The sequence below is a fragment of the Synchiropus splendidus genome, chromosome 7 (assembly GCF_027744825.2).
Source record: "Synchiropus splendidus isolate RoL2022-P1 chromosome 7, RoL_Sspl_1.0, whole genome shotgun sequence".
In the NCBI taxonomy this organism is placed as follows: Eukaryota; Metazoa; Chordata; class Actinopteri; order Syngnathiformes; family Callionymidae; genus Synchiropus; species Synchiropus splendidus.
The window spans coordinates 23332785-23353873 of NC_071340.1; the positions used below are offsets into that span (position 1 = coordinate 23332785).

Consider the following 21089-nt stretch of genomic DNA (forward strand, 5'->3'; position numbering starts at 1 on the left):
CTTATTCTCGTGAAAAATATTTGAACTGTATGGAGAGTGTGTGTACTGTAATGTCTTGAAGACATCGCGTCCTACGTGATTGAGTCCGACAGGATCCAAAATCTCGTTTTATTCCAGATATATGATACTTCAAATTTCAGCATTACTGTGGGTTATACTTGAGTGAGATATAAATTATTCCCTTAAAATAAAAATTAAAAAATACGATACATAAATTATATTTATTTATAGTCCAAATCCCACAGAAGCTTAAGAAGGTCAGCCTTCAGAGGAGCCAACACTCCAGCTCTGTCACTGACACCTGAGCTCTAGACTTTATATCTACCATCATCAGAAGGATACACTTCCTCTCCTCTCCACCTCCCAGTAACAGAGACATTCAATCAAGTAGAGTCAGCAGGAAGAGTGAAGCATCCCAGTACGTTCTTGATGATCTGTCTCAATAAAGTCAGGAGCTGAACTATAGACGGTTGGTGAATCTGTCTGACGTTGGGAACACGATGATGATGTCTTCTAATATCTGACTGACAAATGCCAGTGTTGTTTTTTTGTGGAACAGGATTTAATGAAGCTCCTGAACTCAGGAGAAGGGTCAAGTCACACTGGTTTCCAGCTGTAGGACCTGAAGTGGCAAACCTTCGTGTGGCACTGCAACTGTCAGTCTTCAAAATCTGCTCATAGAAGGTTTGTTCTGGAAGCCGCTGTAGGAAGTTCAGGTCTGAGAACTCCAGGTGATAAAATCCAGACTTACAGTTCCTACGGTTCAGATGTTTAATGCTGTAATCCACAGTCATCCACCCTGAGGAGGAAACAGGATTCATTTTGGCTTCAGATGTTTCATGGCTCTTCTCACATGGCTGTCAACAGGATGAAGGCTCTGCTGCTCTGTCCTTACCTGAGAGTCTCCAGCCTCCAGTCTGGACTGTTCAATCCAGCAGACAGCAGCTCCAGTCCAGGTCCCTCTGGAAGATTGGAGCTCAGGTCCAGCTCTCTCAGATGAGATGGGTTCAAGCTCAGAGCTGAGGCCAGAGAAGCACAGCCTTGTTGTGAGACCATACACCCTGACAGGCTGGAATGAAGGAGAAACTGAGTTACTGCAAAACATGAGACAAGAAGAACCGTCCAGGTGTGGATAAGAACTGAAGAGGTGAGATGATGTGTTCTGACCTGAGAGTCTCCAGGTGACAGTGAGGACTCCTCAGTCCAGCAGACAGCAGCTCCACTCCTGAATCCTCCAGGTTGTTGTAGCTCAGGTCCAGGTGTGTCAGACTAGAGGAGGGAGAGCTGAGGACTGAGGCCAGAAGAGATCCACTTCTCTCTGACAGCTGACAGACCCACAGCCTGTGGTAGAGACAAGCGTCTTTTATCAATAAGCGTGACCTCAGCCTGCCACCCTCTGTTTTGACTTCATGACTTGACAGACTTTATTTTAAGACACGCCGAACTTTTACATTGAAGAGCACCTAATCTACTGATTTCAGCATCTTTTAAAACCATGTTGGAACCTTGCTGAACACATCAGTGTGGTGTCGGTTTGCACAAAACTCTCCTTGACTTGTGATGACTAGCAGTAACATTGATGAGTTACAATGTTAAACATCTAAAATAATCCTTAACAAGAGGCAAGTGATGAGCTGATGTGTTCTGACCTGAGAGTCTCCAGGTGACAGTGTGGACTCTTCAGTCCAGCAGACAGCAGCTCCACTCCTGAATCCTCCAGGTTGTTGTAGCTCAGGTCCAGGTGTGTCAGACTAGAAGATGGGGAGCTGAGGACTGAGGCCAGAAGAGATCCACTTCTGTATGACAGCTGACAGATGTGCAGCCTGTGGTAGAGACCAGCGTCATCAACAACTGACATTTATTCACTGGTCTGTTTTGGTTTGCGTCAGATGTAACAATGAGCTGCCACGTCACATTGATGAAGTTGGATGCAGTAAATTAGGGGTTCTTAACCTGTTGGATCTTGGGGCGTTCAATAACCAGCCGTGAACAAATCAAAACCTTGTCTAATGACAAGAAACCATGTGATCAACGCTTAAAGAAAAGAAGAAAAAAATACCCTTGATGCAAACTGTTGAGAAAATTCATGAATAAAATTCTGAAAAAAATAAATATTATAAAACGTCTAAATATCATAAAATATTTTCTTTTTCATAAATAAACTCTAAAAAGTGTCAATGAAAGTATCGCTATAAAATGTTCGAGTTAATTTTAAAAACTGCTCCAACAGTTTTTACAGTTGGGGGCGCCATCACTTTATCATTTTTTCTTGTCAAGAACTTCTCCATAGTTGGTAACTATCACAGATTTGCAGCGGTCAATTCAATTCGATGACACACTACTGCCACCATATGTGGCTCATGTATTAAAACTGAGCGTCTCATGGCCCAGAAGTGAAAAACAAAAGAACTTCTAGCGGCCATCTAGGGGGCGCTCTCCCTATGGTTAAGAATCACTGCTGTAAATGATGCTCACTGGGGACGAAAAAAACTGCACATTAGAAAATAATGAGACCAGAAGAGCCATCTAGGTGTGGACCAGGACTGAAGAGGTGAGATGATGTGTTCTGACCTGAGAGTCTCCAGGTGACAGTGTGGACTCTTCAGTCCAGCAGACAGTAGCTCCACTCCTGAATCCTTCAGCTTGTTGTTGCTCAGATCCAGGTGTATCAGACAAGAGGAGGGAGAGCTGAGGACTGAGGCCAGAAGAGAACAACTTCTCTGTGTCAGTCGACAGAAGTGCAGCCTGTGGAAGAGTGTCTTATATCAATAAACGTGACCTCAGCGTACCACCCTGTGTTTTGACTTCATGACTTTATTTTAAGACACTTTGAACTTTTACATTGAAGAGCACCTAATCTACTGATTTCAGCATCTTTTAAAATCATATTGGACCCCTGCTGAACACATCAGTGTGGTGTCGGTTTGCGCTAAACTCTCCATGACTTGTGATGACTAGCAGTAACATTGATTAGTTACAATGTTAAACATCTAAAATAATCCTTAACAAGAGGCAAGTGATGAGATGATGCGTTCTGACCTGAGAGTCTCCAGGTGACAGTGAGGACTCTCCAGTCCAGCAGACAGCAGCTCCACTCCTGAATCAAACAGGGTGTTGTTGGTCAGGTCCAGGTGTGTCAGACTAGAGGAGGGAGAGCTGAGGACTGAGGCCAGAAGAGATCCACTTCTCTCTGACAGTCGACAGTCTCTCAGTCTGAAAGAGAGAGAAACCAAATATCCATGTTTAGATGTTTAGATCATCAGAGATGTTCGAGTTCAATGCACTTACAGAACTTCATTTGAAGCCTGGACCACTGGCAGCAGCCTCTCAAGAGCCTCCTCTGAAGCACAGTATTTCTGCAGGTCAAAGACACGTAGATGCTCCTCTGAGGAGACTAAGATGAAGACCAGAGCGGACCATTGAGCAGGAGACAGTTGATCTGTGGACAGACTCCCTGATCTCAGCTGCTGTTGGACCTCTTCCACGAGAGAAGTGTCCTTCACTTCATTCAGACAGTGGAACAGGTTGATGATTCTCTCTGGAGACACTTTCTTGCTGATCTTCTTCTTGATGAGCTTTGCTGTGTCCTGGTGGGTCCAAGAGTGAATTCCTGTCTGAGTCAACAATCCAGGGAAGAGACTCTGGGTGGTCGGCAGAGAGAGACCCAGAAGGAAGCGCAGGAACAGGTCCAGATGTCCATTTGAACTTTTCACAGCTTCATTTATGGCTCTCAGGTAGAACTGTTCTGTGTGGAGTCTGTTTCTCAAGAGTCTTGGCACTTTCTGTGTTTGTTGTGAATCGAGCACATTGACTCCTGAGTTGAAGAACTTCAGGTGGACATAAAGAGCAGCCAGGAACTCCTGGAGACTCAGGTGGACGAAGCAGAAGACCTTGTCCTGGTACAGTCCTCTCTCCTCTCTGAAGATCTGAGTGAAGACTCCAGAGTAAACTGCAGCAGCTGTTATGTCGATGCCACACTCTGTGAGGTCTGATTCATAGAAGATCAAGTTTCCTCTCTGCAGCTGCTCAAAGGCCAGTTTTCCCAGAGCCTCAATCATCTTCCTGCTCTCAGGATCCCAAACTTCATCTGTCCCAGATCCTCCATGGTACTTGAGTTTCTTCACTTTGGCCTGAACCACCAGGAAGTGGACGTACATCTCAGTCAGGGTCTTGGGCAGCTCTCCACTCTCTCTGCTCTTCAACATGTCCTCCAGAACTGAGGCAGTGATCCAGCAGAAGATGGGGATGTGACACATGATGTAGAGGCTTCGTGAGCTCCTGATGTGAGAGATGATAGTGGTCTGCTCTTCATCTTTGAACCTCTTCCTGAAGTACTCCTCCTTCTGAAGGTCAGTGAACCCTCTGACCTCTGTCACCATGTCCACACACTCAGGAGAGATCTGATTGGCTGCTGCAGGTCGTGAGGTGATCCAGAGGCGAGCTGAGGGGAGCAGCTTCCCTCTGATGAGGTTGGTCAGCAGGACGTCTACTGAAGTGGACCCTGTAGCTGCTGTCAGGACTCGACTATTGAAGTCCAGAGGGAGTCGACACTCATCCAGACCGTCCAAGATGAACAGAACCTGGACTCCTTCTAAGCTGCTGAGTCCTGAGTCTTTGGTTTCAGGAAAGAAGAGATGAACAAGTTCCACCAAACTTAACTGCTTCTCTTTCAGCAGGTTCAGCTCTCTGAAGGTGAAAGGAAACACAAGGTGGAAGTTCTGGTGGGCTTTGTTTTCAGCCCAGTCCAGAGTCAGCTTCTGTGTCAGGAGGGTCTTCCCAATGCCAGCCACGCCCTTCGTCAGCAGGCATCTGATTGGTCGCTCTTTGTCAGGTGAGGCTGTAAAGAGGTCTTCTGGTCTGATGGTAGTTTCTGGTCTGGTCTGGGTCCTGGTTGCTGCTTCGATTTGTCGGACCTCGTGCTCCTGGTTGACCCGGTCTGTGCCCCCCTCAGTGATGTAGAGCTCTGTGTAGATCTGATTCAGAGGGGCGGAGCTTCCTGCTTTAGCTACTCCCTCAAAGACTCTGTGGAACTTCTTCTGCAGGCTCCTCTTCAGTTGTCCTTTACACCCTGCAGCAAGACTTCCTGAATGCAACGAGAAGTTAAATGAAGCACGAAATTCTTAAAGGTGTTGATGATCCTTTGTCAGATCATTCTACTCTTCAGCAGCTGCTATTTCAAGCTCAAATCGACCATAAGATTCAGCAGGCTTAAAGTTCAAATCCTCTTACTGCTCCACAGACGATCAGCAAGCTCCTCGTTCTTCATGCTCCTCAGGATGTTCACAATGTACTTCAGGAATGCTTCTCTGCTGCACCTCATCTGCTCCTCTTCACACATCAGTTCCTCCTCTTCCTCATCATCCAGGTGTGTCTGGTCACCTGGACTGAGAAACCTGTGAACTCTCTTCAGTTCCCTTTTCACCTGGTTCAGGACGATCACATCCAAGTGCTGAAACCCAAACATGTGACCGAGTATGACCAACAAAATCCAGGATGCTGCTCTCACATTTCCAGGTCTCAGAGCTTCCATGACGCAGCAGCAGCTGATACACCGTACCTGCATTGTGGAGTCCACATCTGTCTCATGCTGCTGGACATCTGAGATCAATTGATCTTCTCTGTGAAGAACATATGAAGAGAGTCATCTATCAGTTGACATTAACTTTCACATACTTAGACTCACCTCTTATCTAGTGACTCCTGCGCACCTCTGAAGTCAATGCCTCTCGCCCTTGACCAGTCACTCATAGACACGCCACAGAGTTCAGACTCTTCTGGTTTCTCCTGAAGGAACCTGATGGAGACACCGCTCTGATCATCATCTCTTCCACTGTTATTCAGCAGGTCTCACCTTTGTTCTCCAGACTCATTTTTGGCTTTGAAGTCAATCATTCTTGAAATTGACCGGTCACTCTTCACAGACATATATCTGGGAGCAGGTCGATACTGAGATCTTAGTCCAGGTCCAGATTCAAATGATGGAAGTTGCTTTGAGCTTCACATGCAGAAGTTGCAGGTAAAAAATGGTTGGATAATTTGGAGCTTGTGAAGAAGAGATCGTCTCACCTCTGAGTTCTGGTCTGCTTGTCATGGTCCTCACCAGGAGTGGATGCAGATGGAGGAGCTTTGTCTCTGTCCACACCTTCACACAAAGACAACCGCCATCATTCTTGCTGATTTGGTTTCACAACAGGATGCCCTCATAGCAAAATGAATCTGGCCTGGATTTGGACCGGACGTACAATGGAATCTGTTCCAGATCCAGTAAGGATCAGTTTACCGGCTCTGGAGCAAATATAGCAAAATCAAGTTCATATATGGCACTGATCCAGGCCACATCCACCCCGGATCCAAGCCACGTCTGATGTGGCTGCTGTCTGGGTACAATTTTGATCAGGATCCTGTGTTGAACTCTGACTGACTCTGGATCAACTGTTCACCATTTCCTGCACCACTGACTGATAGTAGTGGTGCAGGAAACTGGAAAAACAAATTCACGTGTAGCGCAATGAAAATATGTCAAAGAAATTTGCAGTTTAACGTCTGGAGTTTTGCACCAACCAGCATCAGCTTGTGTGTCAGACTGGTTCAGGGTCACACATGTGTCGGTCAAAACTCCCCAAAAATTCATCACTTCCATTCTATCGAGAAAGTGATGAACTTGTTCAACAGGTTCCAAATATGCAGTCATGAGCACACAGCTGACACACTTTCTGTTGCATTATATTTACGAACTCTAAATTGTACCGGTCAGCTCCTGGTCCTCCTGTGGATAGTTATTAAGTCACTCACCTCTGAGCTGCTCTCCTCCACTTTGACCCTGCGTGTCCATGTTTGACAGGGCGAATCTTTCAGCCGAGCTCTGATCCATCTGATCCATGTTCATGTGAATGACTCGCACAAATGAAAGAACACGCCCAGTACCAGCTGGCAACCAAGAAAGAACAACCTGATTTCCGATAAACAGCTCCCTTGCTCTAGAAGGACTGTAATTAAACTATTTAGCGCAAACGTTAAATAAAACTATATATAAAACAGTTTCGTTGCTAAAATAACGTCCAGAATAACATTGAAGAAATAAAAAAAAGAGAAGTAATGAGGCACTCATTTTCTAACCATTTGATATAAGAACCCCTATGTCCATCAGACTCTGTAGTGGCTATCTGTCGCAGTGGTCACTGGCTAGCTGTCACTGAAATACGTACAAATGAAATTAAATCGTTTTTTTTGTTTTCATTACCGACACGCAGAAAACAATCCAGAATAATTCAAACTAAATTGCCAATCCCGAGCGGTGCTACTGAGCGGACACAAAGAGAGAGTCACCAGTGCTTGCCCACTGGCCTGTCTGATCCAGCTGGGTTAGGTCGAGCCCAGGCTCTCATTATTTGTATCAAACAATGGTGAAATACATGATATAAAGTTTTCATTTCGTTGTTCCATGCTGCCATGATCTATACTAAACAATAAAAGGAAATAATAAAGTGTGAAAATGCGTTCTAGTTTATTCAAACGGACACATCTATTTCAGTTCATGTCCATCGTACAATTCATGTGCTGTGTGTTTTAATAGCTGCAGTGAGGCGTGTAGTTTCGACCAGCCCATTGTCAATGCACCAATGATCCACTTATTTTGTCTGAAGAACCACCCAACGAATATCCATTGGGCCCGTGTACTGTCGTTCAAAACTTAAGTGCTGCGAAAAAGTTCAGAAACGATATTATTCAAGAAATACACCTTCTGATGGACCAGATCATCCTCACTGCTTTCAGACATCTGAGTGAAGAAAACATGGCGATGTGACAGCTGTTTACTCACTGTCCCAGTATGAATGAGTATGAAGGGTCAGTATAAAGTCTGGAGCTGAACTAGATAGCATCTGTCTAACTTAGAAAACGCGATGAAGTTTACTTAGCCGATGCTCATCCACCCCAACTCAGCCCTCCTTGTCTCTGAGTTCTGTTGTTTGCTGTGTATGGGGTGAGTGCGTCCAATGAAAGAACATGGCATGGGAGATGGAAGTGATCTTAAAATGGTGATGAGAGAGTTATTTATTTACATAAGCACGTGAATCAACAGCAGAGCAGACGGTGCTCTGTCATGCAGGGCTGACACAATTAGCAACATATACAAGTGGAAAGCAAACCATATAAAATACACTTTACAGAAACATGATACAAAATGATGACCCACCCTGCTATTATTCAGCCCAGATACATAATAAAACATCCCAGCAATGGGTTTCTGCATAGTATGTAAAACGTAGACGATACACAGTCAACTCTACGGGCAGTCAGGGAGGACAAACAGTGAAAAAACTACATCTAGTGGCACAACAAGTTCTCTACCCTACATGTACAAGTCTATGTAGGCATGATTAGATTAGATTACATTAGATTAGATTGCCTTTATTAGTCCTTAGTATAAAGCCATTTGTCTGGTCTGAAATGATCTCCTGACTAAATCAAGGATGTGATCATCTCAATCTTCATGGTGTTCTTGGCACTAACCTGGACTTGAGGAAAGACTAGATCCCGAGGAAAGACTAGATCCAGTGGCAGACTGAAATGTAACATGGTCTCACGAACATCTCAACTGCTCCACTAGAAGCTGAGAAAGTTAAGAGCTCTCGTGAGTCGACAGGCTTACAGTTCCTATTGTTCAATATTGTGATCCACAATGTTCCACCCTGAGGAGGAAACAGAAGAATTTGAGCAGTCATTTTGGCTTCAGATGTTTCATGGCTCTTCTTTCATGGCTGTCAACAGGATGAAGGTTCTGCTGCTCTGTCCTTACCTGAGAGTCTCCAGCCTCCAGTCTGGACTGTTCAATGCAGCAGACAGCAGCTCCAGTCCAGGTCCATCTGGAAGATTGGAGCTCAGGTCCAGCTCTCTCAGATGAGATGGGTTCAAGCTCAGAGCTGAGGCCAGAGAAGCACAGCCTCGTTGTGAGACCATACACCCTGACAGGCTGGAATGAAGGAGAAACTGAGTTAATGCAAAACATGAGACAAGAAGAAACGCCCAGGTGTGGATAAGAACTGAAGAGATAACGTGTTCTGACCTGAGAGTCTCCAGGTGACAGTGAGGACTCTCCAGTCCAACAGACAGCAGCTCCACTCCTGAGTCCTCGAGGTTGTTGTTGCTCAGGTCCAGGTGTGTCAGACTAGAGGAGGGAGAGCTGAGCACTGAGGCCAGAAGGGAACCACTTGTCTGCGACAGCTGACAGAATCTCAACCTGTGGAAGAGACGAGCGTCTTCATCAAGTGTGACTTAGTCAATACCACAAAGGCTTTGAGGACACAGAAAAAATATGGTGTAATTTTAAATAAATTATGATCAAACATGACGACAAACTCATGGTCTGAGAGAAAGAACAAATGCATCAGTGGGACTGTGACGCCTAATTCCCAGGTGCATATCCCATCAGGGACACCAGTCACACCCAACCAGGTGAGCTGCAGACCTGAGAACCAGAGTTCTGGCCTACAGAAAGCCGACAATGCTGAAGTTCTGAGGTCGGACCTCAGCGTGGAACTTCATTTGCTTCATGCGTCTAAGTCCAATGCAGGTCCAATGCAAAAACAATGCCATGTCACATGATGAGTTACAATGTTAAGCATCTAAAATAATTCTTAAAATGAGTCAAGATAAGTGAAGAGATGATGTGTGTTCTGACCCGAGAGTCTCCAGGTGACAGTGAGGACTCTCCAGTCCAGCAGACAGCAGCTCCACTCCTGAATCAAACAGGGTGTTGTTGCTCAGGTCCAGTTGTGTCAGACTAGAGGAGGGAGAGCTGAGGACTGAGGCCAGAAGTGAACCACTTCTCGGTGACAGCTGACAGAAGCACAGTCTGTGGAAGAGACCAGTGTCATCAACAAGTGTGACTTATCCAATGCTCTGTTTTGATTTTAAAACTTTGAGGACACTGAACTTTTTGGTTCCAGATAATCATCACATTCTTGTGTGAATATTTAAGGCAGTTCTACATTAATTAGGATCACATATGGCAAAAAATATTGGTGTCACCATTTGTTGTTGAAGAGGAGATGGTGATGTCTGTCAGAAAAGACAGTTTTTATTTTTGAGGAGGTGCTATATACTTTTTTATATGATGACGACCGATTTGTAAAAAACAAATGCATCAGAGGGACTGTGACGTCTGATCCTCTGGTACATCTCACCAGGAATAGCAGTCACATCCAACCTGGTGAGCAAACAGCCCTCTAGAAAATCAGGATACCGGAAGAACCGTCCAGGTGTGGACCTGACCTGGATAGATGAGCTGATGTGCTCTGACCTGAGAGTCTCCAGGTGACAGTGTGGACTCTTCAGTCCAGCAGACAGCAGCTCCACTATTGAATCCTCCAGGTCGTTGTTGCTCAGGTCCAGTTGTGTCAGACTAGAGGAGGGAGAGCTGAGCACTGAGGCGAGAAGGGAACCACTTCTCTGTGATAGCTGACAGCAGACCAGCCTGTGGAAGAGGCCAGAATCATCAATGAGTGCAACTTATTCAATGCTCTTGTTTTGACTTTTAACACTCTGAGACACACTGAGGACAAACTTCTTTTTCATTCATGAGCAAAACATCACAACACTGTTTGAAAGTATGGAGCAGTTTCATATCAATTCATATCCAACACAAAAGATGGTCTGTTGCTGAAGAAGAGCCTGTTAGAAAAACAAGCATTTATTCCGCTAAGGCGCTGTTATTTTTTATATCAGTGTTCTTCAAACCTTTTCCACAGCACACTTGGCTAATTGAAAAAATCCCGGGTCACACCACCAAAGGAACCTCGGCCAAAGCGCAGTGCTTAAAGTCCTATAGAAAATCCCTATTCTTTTGTGAAAAACTGAAACTCGGTTGATATTTTGCCAGGCTATTTGCAGAAACAAATAGCAGAAAATCTATTTGTTTCAAATGCGTCCAGAAAGGGGTGGGCAATATGGAAAAATAAGTCATGATTTATTTATATATTTATTTACTTCCTCTTACTTTTTACTAACTTTTTCGGTTTAATCACTTCTCACAAATATTTGCATGATTTTATCATAGTTTTGAGTTTCTAGACAAAACATTCTTTGCCTGAACTTGCTTCATAAAACAAATATTATTTCTCTCTTCACATTTTTGAGCACATTTATTTTGTTAAGAGTTGAGTTTTTCACCAACTTTTAAACCACAAAGCAAACTTTGACGGTCTATGAGTTTGGAAGTGAGACGTCACGTTAGCTTTTAGCTCTGCAGTGCAGACAGTCTTTAGCATGGTGGCGGCTCCGATAAGGATCCCTCCATGGTTCTGTGGTGAAAGTGTGTGGTCAAGTAAGATGCGCACCAGCTTTAAAAACAGCAGGAAGTTGCGCATGTGAGCAGCTTCTTGGCTGTGAGTTTGTGGGAAGAGGAGCGCGGCACACCACAGCAGCGCTGCTTTGACTGACGGCCAGATCAACGCATCAACACACTGGAGCTTCACAGTACAGTGTATGGAATGAATGTCAGCCAATCCATGTGATCTCCTCACGTTGAATGTTCGTCAACATGTTCTAATTGTCACGATTTAATGTCATCATATCCCCCACCTCTATCGCCGGTCAAACAAGGTGAAACTGGATCATTTTCCCACGGGACACCTGACAGACTCGGCACACTAAACAACTAATTCATCAGAGGGGCTGTGGCGCCTCATCCTCGGGTACAACCCACACCAAGCAGGTGAGCAGCAGATCTGATAACCACAGTTCTTCCTGCCAGGAAAGCAGACACTGTTTGACCTCAGAGATCAGAGCTCCATGTAGAACTTCATCTGATTCATGCCACTCACACTACTGAGTCATGTCACATTGACAAGTTAGATGACTCAAATAAAGCCCAAAAGTGAGGCAACAAACTCAAAATCAATCAAAAATCACAAGACCAGAAGAACACCCCAAGTGTGAACCAGAACTGAAGAGATGGTGTGTTCTGACCTGAGAGTCTCCAGGTGACAGTGTGGACTCTCCAGTCCAGCAGACAGCAGCTCCACTCCTGGATCCTCCAGGGTGTTGTTGGTCAGGTCCAGGTGTGTCAGACTAGAGGAGGGAGAGCTGAGGACTGAGGCCAGATGGGAACAACTTCTCTGTGACAGCTGACAGAAGCACAGCCTGTGGAAGAGTCATCAACAAGTGTGGCTTTTTTCAACGACACGTTTTGAATATAAGATCTTATTTGAAGACACAGAACATTTACTTTCATAAAGAGGTAATCCTATTTTTGTTCTAATATTTGAGGCAATTACATATTAATTAGGATCATGCATGTAATAGAAATAATAGTGTCAGGGTCTGGTGTTAAAGAGGAAATGTTAAACGTTTCTGTTGGAAATGACATTCCCATAAGGCCCCACAGTATATACATTTTAAATGATGCTGAGCAATTTCAGAAAGTACCAATTCTTGGACCACATTTTGGGTGAAGGTCCCCATGCCAAGTCAGAACTGCTGTGCTGCTGCAGCCCGACAACCTCTTGATGTTTTAGGTAGGTAACAGCCTGGTTGACGGCCATAGCAGCGTCAAACACTTCTTGTGTCTTGCGCGAACATGGGCCTTAACGTTTTGGAAAGACATGTCCAGCAAGTCCCTCAGTTCGAAGTGTCTCACCTTCTTCTGTCGGTAGTCTATGTCAACAACTGCCGATGTCACAGTGACACAACACTTTAATGCTCAGAAGTGAAGCAAAATTCTCTCTCCAAAACGAGAAGAATAACCATCCAGTTGTGGACCAGAACTGAAGAGGTGAGCTGCTGTGTTCTGACCTGAGAGTCTCCAGGTGACAGTGTGGACTCTCCAGTCCAGCAGACAGCAGCTCCACTCCTGTATCCTCCAGCCTGTTGTTGCTCAGGTCCAGGTGTGTCAGACTAGAAGACGGGGAGCTGAGGACTGAGGCCAGAAGAGAACAACTTCTCTGTGAGAGATCACACATCCTCAGCCTGTGGAAGAGACACGTGGCATCAACTTTTCACCCAAACACAAATGAATCACTATTTGTATTAACTCCAGGCAAACAATATCATATTTATTTTTCACAAACAATTTGGGATTCAGGTTCTTCAAATACAGCTACAGGTGTGTTCAGACGTGTGAGAGACTGAGTTTGTTTCCTAGTGGTTGTTGGAGGTATAAGTTCAGGTCAGCGGTTGTCTTTTATCAGTGTCTCCAGTAGGTATCACCAAACTTTAACAGGAAAAATGAAATGTTCTGACCTGAGAGTCTCCAGGTGACAGTGAGGACTCTCCAGTCCAGCAGACAGCAGCTCCACTCCTGGATCCTCCAGCTTGTTGTTGCTCAGGTCCAGGTGTGTCAGACTAGAGGAGGGAGAGCTGAGGACTGAGGCCAGAAGAGATCCACTTCCCTCTGACAGTCGACAGTCTCTCAGTCTGATATGAGAGAGAGAGAAACCAAATAGCCATGTTTAGTTTAGATCATCAGAGATGTTCCAGTTCAATACACTTACAGAACTTCATTTGAAGCCTGGACCACTGGCAGCAGCCTCTCAAGAGCCTCCTCTGAAGCACAGTATTTCTGCAGGTCAAAGACACGTAGATGCTCCTCTGAGGAGACTAAGATGAAGACCAGAGCGGACCATTGAGCAGGAGACAGTTGATCTGTGGACAGACTCCCTGATCTCAGCTGCTGTTGGACCTCTTCCACTAGAGAAGTGTCCTTCACTTCATTCAGACAGTGGAACAGGTTGATGATTCTCTCTGGAGACACTTTCTTGCTAATCTTCTTCTTGATGAGCTTTGCTGTGTCCTGGTGGGTCCAAGAGTGAATTCCTGTCTGAGTCAACAATCCAGGGAAGAGACTCTGGGTGGTCGGCAGAGAAAGACCCAGAAGGAAGCGCAAGAACAGGTCCAGATGTCGATTTAAACTTTTCACAGCTTCATTTATGGCTCTCAGGTAGAACTGTTCTGTGTGGAGTCTGTTTCTCAAGAGTCTTGGCACTTTCTGTGTTTGTTGTGAATCGAGCAAATTGACTCCTGAGTTGAAGAACTTCAGGTGGACATGAAGAGCAGCCAGGAACTCCTGGAGACTCAGGTGGACGAAGCAGAAGACCTTGTCCTGGTACAGTCCTCTCTCCTCTCTGAAGATCTGAGTGAAGACTCCAGAGTAAACTGAAGCTGCTGTGACATCAATGCCACACTCTGTGAGGTCTGATTCATAGAAGATCAAGTTTCCTCTCCGCAGCTGCTCAAAGGCCAGTTTTCCCAGAGCCTCAATCATCTTCCTGCTCTCAGGATCCCAAACTTCATCTGTCCCAGATCCTCCATGGTACTTGAGTTTCTTCACTTTGGCCTGAACCACCAGGAAGTGGACGTACATCTCAGTCAGGGTCTTGGGCAGCTCTCCACTCTCTCTGCTCTTCAACATGTCCTCCAGAACTGTGGCAGTGATCCAGCAGAAGATGGGGATGTGACACATGATGTAGAGGCTTCGTGAGCTCCTGATGTGAGAGATGATGGTGGTCTGCACCTCATCTTTGAACCTCTTCCTGAAGTACTCCTCCTTCTGGAGGTCAGTGAACCCTCTGACCTCTGTCACCATGTCCACACACTCAGGAGGGATCTGATTGGCTGCTGCAGGTCGTGAGGTGATCCAGAGGCGAGCTGAGGGAAGCAGCTTCCCTCTGATGAGGTTGGTCAGCAGGACATCGACCGAAGTGGACTCTGTAGCTGCTGTCAGGACTCGACTATTGAAGTCCAGAGGGAGTCGACACTCGTCCAGACCGTCCAAGATGAACAGAACCTGGACTCCTTCAAAGCTGCTGAGTCCGGAATCTTTGGTTTCAGGAAAGAAGAGATGAACAAGTTCCACCAAACTCAACTGCTTCTCTTTCAGCAGGTTCAGCTCTCTGAAGGTGAAAGGAAACACAAGGTGGAAGTTCTGGTGGGCTTTGTTTTCAGCCCAGTCCAGAGTCACCTTCTGTGTCAGGAGGGTCTTCCCAATGCCAGCCACGCCCTTCGTCAGCAGGCATCTGATTGGTCGGTCTTTGTCAGGTGAGGCTGTAAAGAGGTCTTCTGGTCTGATGGTAGTTTCTGGTCTGGTCTGGGTCCTGGCTGCTGCTTCGATTTGTCGGACCTCGTGCTCCTGGTTGACCCGGTCTGTGCCCCCCTCAGTGATGAAGAGCTCTGTGTAGATCTGATTCAGAGGGGTGGAGCTTCCTGCTTTAGCAACTCCCTCAAACACTTTGTGGAACTTCTTCTGCAGGCTCCTCTTCAGTCGTCCTTTACACCCTGCAGCAAGACTTCCTGAATGCAACGAGAAGTTAAATGAAGCGCGAGATTCTTAAAGGTGTTGATGATCCTTCGTCAGATCATTCTACTCTTCAGCTGCAGCTATTTCAAGCTCAAATCGACCATAAGATTCAGCAGGCTTAAAGTTCAAATCCTCTTACTGCTCCACAGACGATCAGCAAGCTCCTCGTTCTTCATGCTCCTCAGGATGTTCACAATGTACTTCAGGAATGCTTCTCTGCTGCACCTCATCTGCTCCTCTTCACACATCAGTTCCTCCTCTTCCTCATCATCCAGGTGTGTCTGGTCATCTGGACTGAGAAACCTGTGAACTCTCTTCAGTTCCCTTTTCACCTGGTTCAGGACGATCATATCCAAGTGCTGAAACACAAACATGTGACCGAGTATGACCAACAAAAGCCAGGATGCTGCTCTCACATTTCCAGGTCTCAGAGCTTCCATGAAGCAGCAGCAGCTGATGCACCGTACCTGCATTGTGGAGTCCACATCTGTCTCATGCTGCTGGACATCTGAGATCAATTGATCTTCTCTGTGAAGAACATATGAAGAGAGTCATCTATCAGTTGACATTAACTTTCACATACTTTTAGACTCACCTCTTATCTAGTGACTCCTGCGCACCTCTGAAGTCAATGCTTCTCGCCCTTGACCAGTCACTCATAGACACGCCACAGAGTTCAGACTCTTCTGGTTTCTCCTGAAGGAACCTGATGGAGACACCGCTCTGATCATCATCTCTTCCACTGTTATTCAGCAGGTCTCACCTTTGTTCTCCAGACTCATGTTTGGCTTTGAAGTCAATCATTCTTGAAATTGACCGGTCACTCTTCACAGACATATATCTGGGAGCAGGTCGATACTGAGATCTTAGTCCAGGTCCAGATTCAAATGATGGAAGTTGCTTTGAGCTTCACATGCAGAAGTTGCAGGTAAAAAAATGGTTGGATAATTTGGAGCTTGTGAAGAAGAGATCACCTCACCTCTGAGGTCTGGTCTGCTTGTCATGGTCCTCACCAGGAGTGGCTGCAGATGGAGGAGCTTTGTCTCTGTCCACACCTTCACACAAAGACAACCGCCATCATTCTTGCTGGTTTGGTTTCACAGCAGGATACCCTCATAGCAAAATGAATCTGGCCTGGATTTGGACCGGACGTACAATGGAATCTGTTCCAGATCCGGGCCACATCCAGTAAGGATCAGTTTACCGGCTCCGGAGCAAATATTGCAAAATCAAGTTCATATATGGCACAGACCCAGGCCACATCCAGCCCGGATCCAAGCCACGTCTGATGTGGCTGCTGTCTGGGTACAATTTTGATCAGGATCCTGTGTTGAACTCTGACTGACTCTGGATCAACTGTTCACTATTTCCGGCACCACTGACTGATAGTCGTGGTGCAGGAAACTGGAAAAACAAATTCACGTGTAGCGCAATGAAAATATGTCAAAGAAATTAGCAGTTTAACGTCTGGAGTTTTGCACCAACCAGCATCAGCTTGTGTGTCAGACTGGTTCAGGGTCACACGTGTCGGTCAAAACTCCCCAAAAATTCATCACTTCCATTCTATCGAGAAAGTGATGAACTTGTTCAACAGGTTCCAAATATGCAGTCATGCGCACACAGCTGACACACTTTCTGTTGCATTATATTTACGAACTCTAAATTGTACCGGTCAGCTCCTGGTCCTCCTGTGGATAGTTATTAAGTCACTGACCTCTGAGCTGCTCTCCTCCACTCTGACCCTGCGTGTCCATGTTTGACAGGGCGACTCTTTCAGCCGAGCTCTGATCCATCTGATCCATGTTCATGTGAATGACTCGCACAAATGAAAGAACACGCCCAGTACCAGCTGGCAGACCAAGAGAGAACAACCTGATTTCCGATAAACAGCTCCCTTGCTCTAGAAGGACTGTAATTAAACTATTTAGCGCAAACGTTAAATAAAACTATATATAAAACATATATAAATTTAGTCGCTAAGATAACGTCCAGAATAAAAAATGTAATGAGGCACTCATTTTCCAACCATTTGTCTGATATTAGAACTCCTATGTCCATCAGACTCTGTAGTGGCTAGCTGTCACTGAAATACTTACAAATAAAATTTTTTTTAATTTTTATTTAAAATTTTTGTTTGTTTGTTTTCAGTACTGACACGCACAAATCGTATCAAACAAGGGCGAAATAGATGATATAAAGTTTTAATTTTGTTGTTCCATGCTGCCATGATCTAAACTAAACAATAAAAGGAAATTCAAATGGATCCATTAGAGTTCATGCCATTCGTACAATGAATGTGCTGCCAAAACACGAATACCAAACAGATTTACCAGTATAAAAATAAATCACAACAGACAACCATTTATTCTAGGTAACATTGCATCCATATAAGATGAAAACACCCTGAACAACAAACAATGACCTTTGAATTTGGAACTGGTTCACTGTTTTTTTAGTTGTTTTTTTTTTAAAGAAAGCCCAACCCAGTGGTGGAAGTCAAGACGCATGTGCCACTCTTTTCCTGACCTCTCTGAAGATTTCAAACTGTCCAACTATCCCAATGTCAGCATTGCAATTTAGTTGTTTATTTTCTTTGCAAACGCTTCTTTCCCAGCGTTGTTCTGGTCTACAACCAAGTCACTTGTATACGATATAGTCTACAAAATAAAAAGAAAACACTCTTACAATATTAAGATGTACTATAATGAAAAACTCAAAATAAACATACTTCCATAGATAACTGCCTTTCAGACGTGACTTAGCTGTTTTTTTTTTTTTTTTTTGTTGTAGATTGTCCTGCCTTGTTGGTGACCAGGTGAGCCACAGTGAAGAAACGATCCCACACAACATAAAAAAATGTTTAAATGTTAAATAAAATGTTTCAAAGTTCAAAGTGACTAACATACAGTGTGGGCCAAAAGGAGGCTAGCAGGTATGCAATTGATCAATCAAAAACATTGTGTCACATTGACATCTATTTGAGATATGATCCTATTGCAACACCGTAACTGCTCAATCATTGCTCAACCATTCATTGAACAACAAAATAAGAAACAAAACAAAGCAGCCTTTAACAAAATGCACAGCTCTACAACTTAATATTACGTTTTGTAACATTACAAAAACGTGTTCACGTTAGATAACGCAATATTCTAACAATGATCAGTCGTGGTTTAAATAATAATAATAATAATAATAATGCTTATATTCTCTTAGCACTTAAGGTAAATTAATCTGTTTTATGGTCAGCAGAGGGACGTACCTTTATAGGCCTGACAACGCAGGTGGCGAATCCTTGGATAGTGGAAGGTAGCGCTTTCCTAGTCCTCTGATTTGCTGAATTCCATTGGGCCTGTGCAATGTCGCTCAAAACTTTAGTAGCGCCGGACCTCTGCCATGAATATATGAATTGCCCAAAATGTGTAACGGCATTGTCCGGGGTGCCCAATTACCATTCTAACTTAGGGAACGTAATGAAGTTTACTCAGCCTACGCTTCTCCACTACAACTCAGCCCTCCTTGACTCTGCGTTGTGTTGTTTGCTGCATATGGGGTGAGTGCGTCCCATGAAAGAACATGGCATGGGAGATGGAAGCGGTCTTTTAATGGTGATGAGAGATTTATTTATTCACATCAGCACGTGAACTCGATCAACTGCAGGGAAGACGGTGCCCACTCTGTTGTACAGGGCTGACACGACTAGCAACATATACAAGTGGAAAGCAAGCCATATAAAATACAGAAACATGATACAAAATTATGACCCATCCTGCTATTACTCATCCCAGATACATAATACATGATCTACCCAGTAATGGATTTCCGCATGGTATTTAAAACAAAAAAGCTTCCAGCCCTGACTTAACTGCAGAGCAGACAGTGAACACTGAAAGCAACCTGGCTTTTCCCAGTGATACACAGTCAACTCTACGGGCAGTCAGGAAGGACAAACAATGAAAAAGACTCAAAACGTTTGCTTTGGTGATCATAGAGCTACATCTAGTGGCACAAGTCTCTACACTACATCTACAAGTCTATGAAGGCATGATTACATTACATTACATTACAATATAAATTTGCATTGCAATGCAATAATAATAATAAAATTTATATTGTAATGTAATGTGATGGTCTTTATTATTCTTTAGTGTAAAGCAATTTGTGTGGTCTGAAATGATACTTTATGGCTATCATCCAAGTGAGATGTTGCACTAAGATCTCCTGACTAAATAAAGGATGTGATGATCTCAATCTTCATGATGTTCTTGGCACTAACCTGGACTTGAGGAAAGACAAGATCCAGTGGCAGATTTAAATGTAACACTGTGTCACTAACATCTCAACTGCTCCACTAGAAGATGAGAATTTTGAGAGCTCTTGTGAGTCAACAGAGGTACAGTTCCTAAGGTTCAACACTGATCCACGGTGACCCTGAGGAGGGAACAGGACAATTTGAGCAGATTTGTTTCATTTGAAACGTTTCATGGCAAAGATGGATCGGTAAACAGACTGAAAGTTCTGCTGCTCTCTCTATACCTGAGTCTCCAGCCTCCAGTCTGCACTGTTCCAAGCAATCCAACAGACAGCAGCTCCAGTCCAGGTCCATCTGCATGATTGGAGCTCAGGTCCAGCTCTCTAAGATGAGATGGGTTCGATCTCAATGCTGAGGCCAGAGACGCACAGCCTGTCTGTGAGACCATACACCCTGACAAGCTGGAATGAAGGAGAAAATGAGTTACAGCAAATCATGAGACAAGAAGAACAGTCCAGGTGTGGATCAGAACTGAAGAGGTGAGATGATGTGTTCTGACCTGAGAGTCTCCAGGTGACAGTGAGGACTCTCCAGTCCAGCAGACAGCAGCTCCACTCCGTGATCAAACAGGTTGTTGTTGCTCAGGTCCAGGTGTGTCAGACTAGAGGAGGGAGAGCTGAGGACTGAGGCCAGAAGAGAACAACTTCTCTCTGTCAGTCGACAGAAGTGTAGCCTATGGAAGAGACAAGCGTCTTCATCAAGTGTGACTTAGTCCGTCCCACAAAGACTTTGAGGACAAATAAAAAATATGGGGTCATTTTAAATAAATTATGATCAAACATGATGACAGACTGGTCATGGTCTGAGAGAAAGAACAAATGCATCAGTGGGACTGTGACGCCTAATCCCCAGGTACATATCCCAGCAGGAACACCAGTCACACCCAACCAGGTGAGCCACAGACCTGAGAACCAGAGTTCTGGCCTACAGAAAGCTGGCAATGCTGGAGTTCTGAGGTTGGACCTCAGTGTGGAACTTCATCTGCTACATGTGTCTAATTCAAATGCAAGTCAAGCTGCAATGTCATATTGATGACAACTACGTAGAACGGACAACTACGACTGAGGTGATCAGGGAGACAGGTAGAAGAGTTCTTGGTGTGTCACCTGGAAGAAAAGTGGATCAGGAGGAGGAGGCAGTGGAACAAAGAAGTGCAGGAGTGTGTAAAAAGGAAGAGGTTAGCTAAGAAAAAGTGGTACGTTGAGAGAACAGAAGAGAGTAGACAGGAGTACAGGGAGGCACAGCAAAAGACAAAGGTAGTGGTGTCAATGGCCAAACAGAGGACTTGTATGTGAGGTTGGACTGTGAGGTGGGTGAGAGATTTGCACAGGATTGCAAGGCAGAGAGATAGAGAGGGAAGGGCGTGCAGCAGGTTAGGTTGATCGAGAGGGGAATGTTTTGACTGATAACAGTGTGGGGAAAGGTGGCAGTAGACCTCTTGACTAGAACAAAGTATTCACAGCGCTCCACTTTTATCACATGTCA

General features: G+C 44.8%; 1 protein-coding gene across 1 annotated transcript; it reads right to left on the minus strand.

Moving 5' to 3' along the window:
* Window positions 1-47: 47 nt before the first annotated feature.
* On the minus strand, window positions 48-19818 carry LOC128763108 (uncharacterized). Its single transcript, XM_053871920.1, has 28 exons — window positions 17007-19818; window positions 16272-16347; window positions 16056-16199; window positions 15888-15998; window positions 15760-15820; window positions 15432-15651; window positions 13491-15285; window positions 13240-13413; window positions 12668-12966; window positions 11968-12151; window positions 10301-10474; window positions 9680-9853; window positions 9065-9238; window positions 8803-8971; window positions 8651-8690; window positions 6793-6927; window positions 6067-6142; window positions 5852-5995; window positions 5684-5794; window positions 5558-5618; window positions 5230-5449; window positions 3289-5083; window positions 3040-3213; window positions 2572-2745; window positions 1650-1823; window positions 1168-1341; window positions 896-1069; window positions 48-799 (listed from the first exon to the last, which is right to left on the minus strand). Exons 1-28 carry the CDS (start codon window positions 17098-17100, stop codon window positions 772-774), a joined length of 7329 nt encoding a protein of 2442 aa, XP_053727895.1. The 5' UTR covers window positions 17101-19818; the 3' UTR covers window positions 48-771.
* Between the last annotated feature and the right edge of the window lie 1271 nt (window positions 19819-21089).

Bases quoted from the DNA above. Each gene is read 5' to 3' on its own strand.
- LOC128763108 (XM_053871920.1), bottom strand. From the start codon at position 17,100: ATGAACATGGATCAGATGGATCAGAGCTCGGCTGAAAGAGTCGCCCTG. The intron at 10,475-11,967 runs GTCAGAACACAC...CCTCTTCCACAG, and splicing joins TGTCACCTGGAGACTCTCAG to GCTGGTCTGCTGTCAGCTAT. The intron at 800-895 runs GTAAGGACAGAG...TTTCCTCCTCAG, and splicing joins TGGAGGCTGGAGACTCTCAG to GGTGGATGACTGTGGATTAC.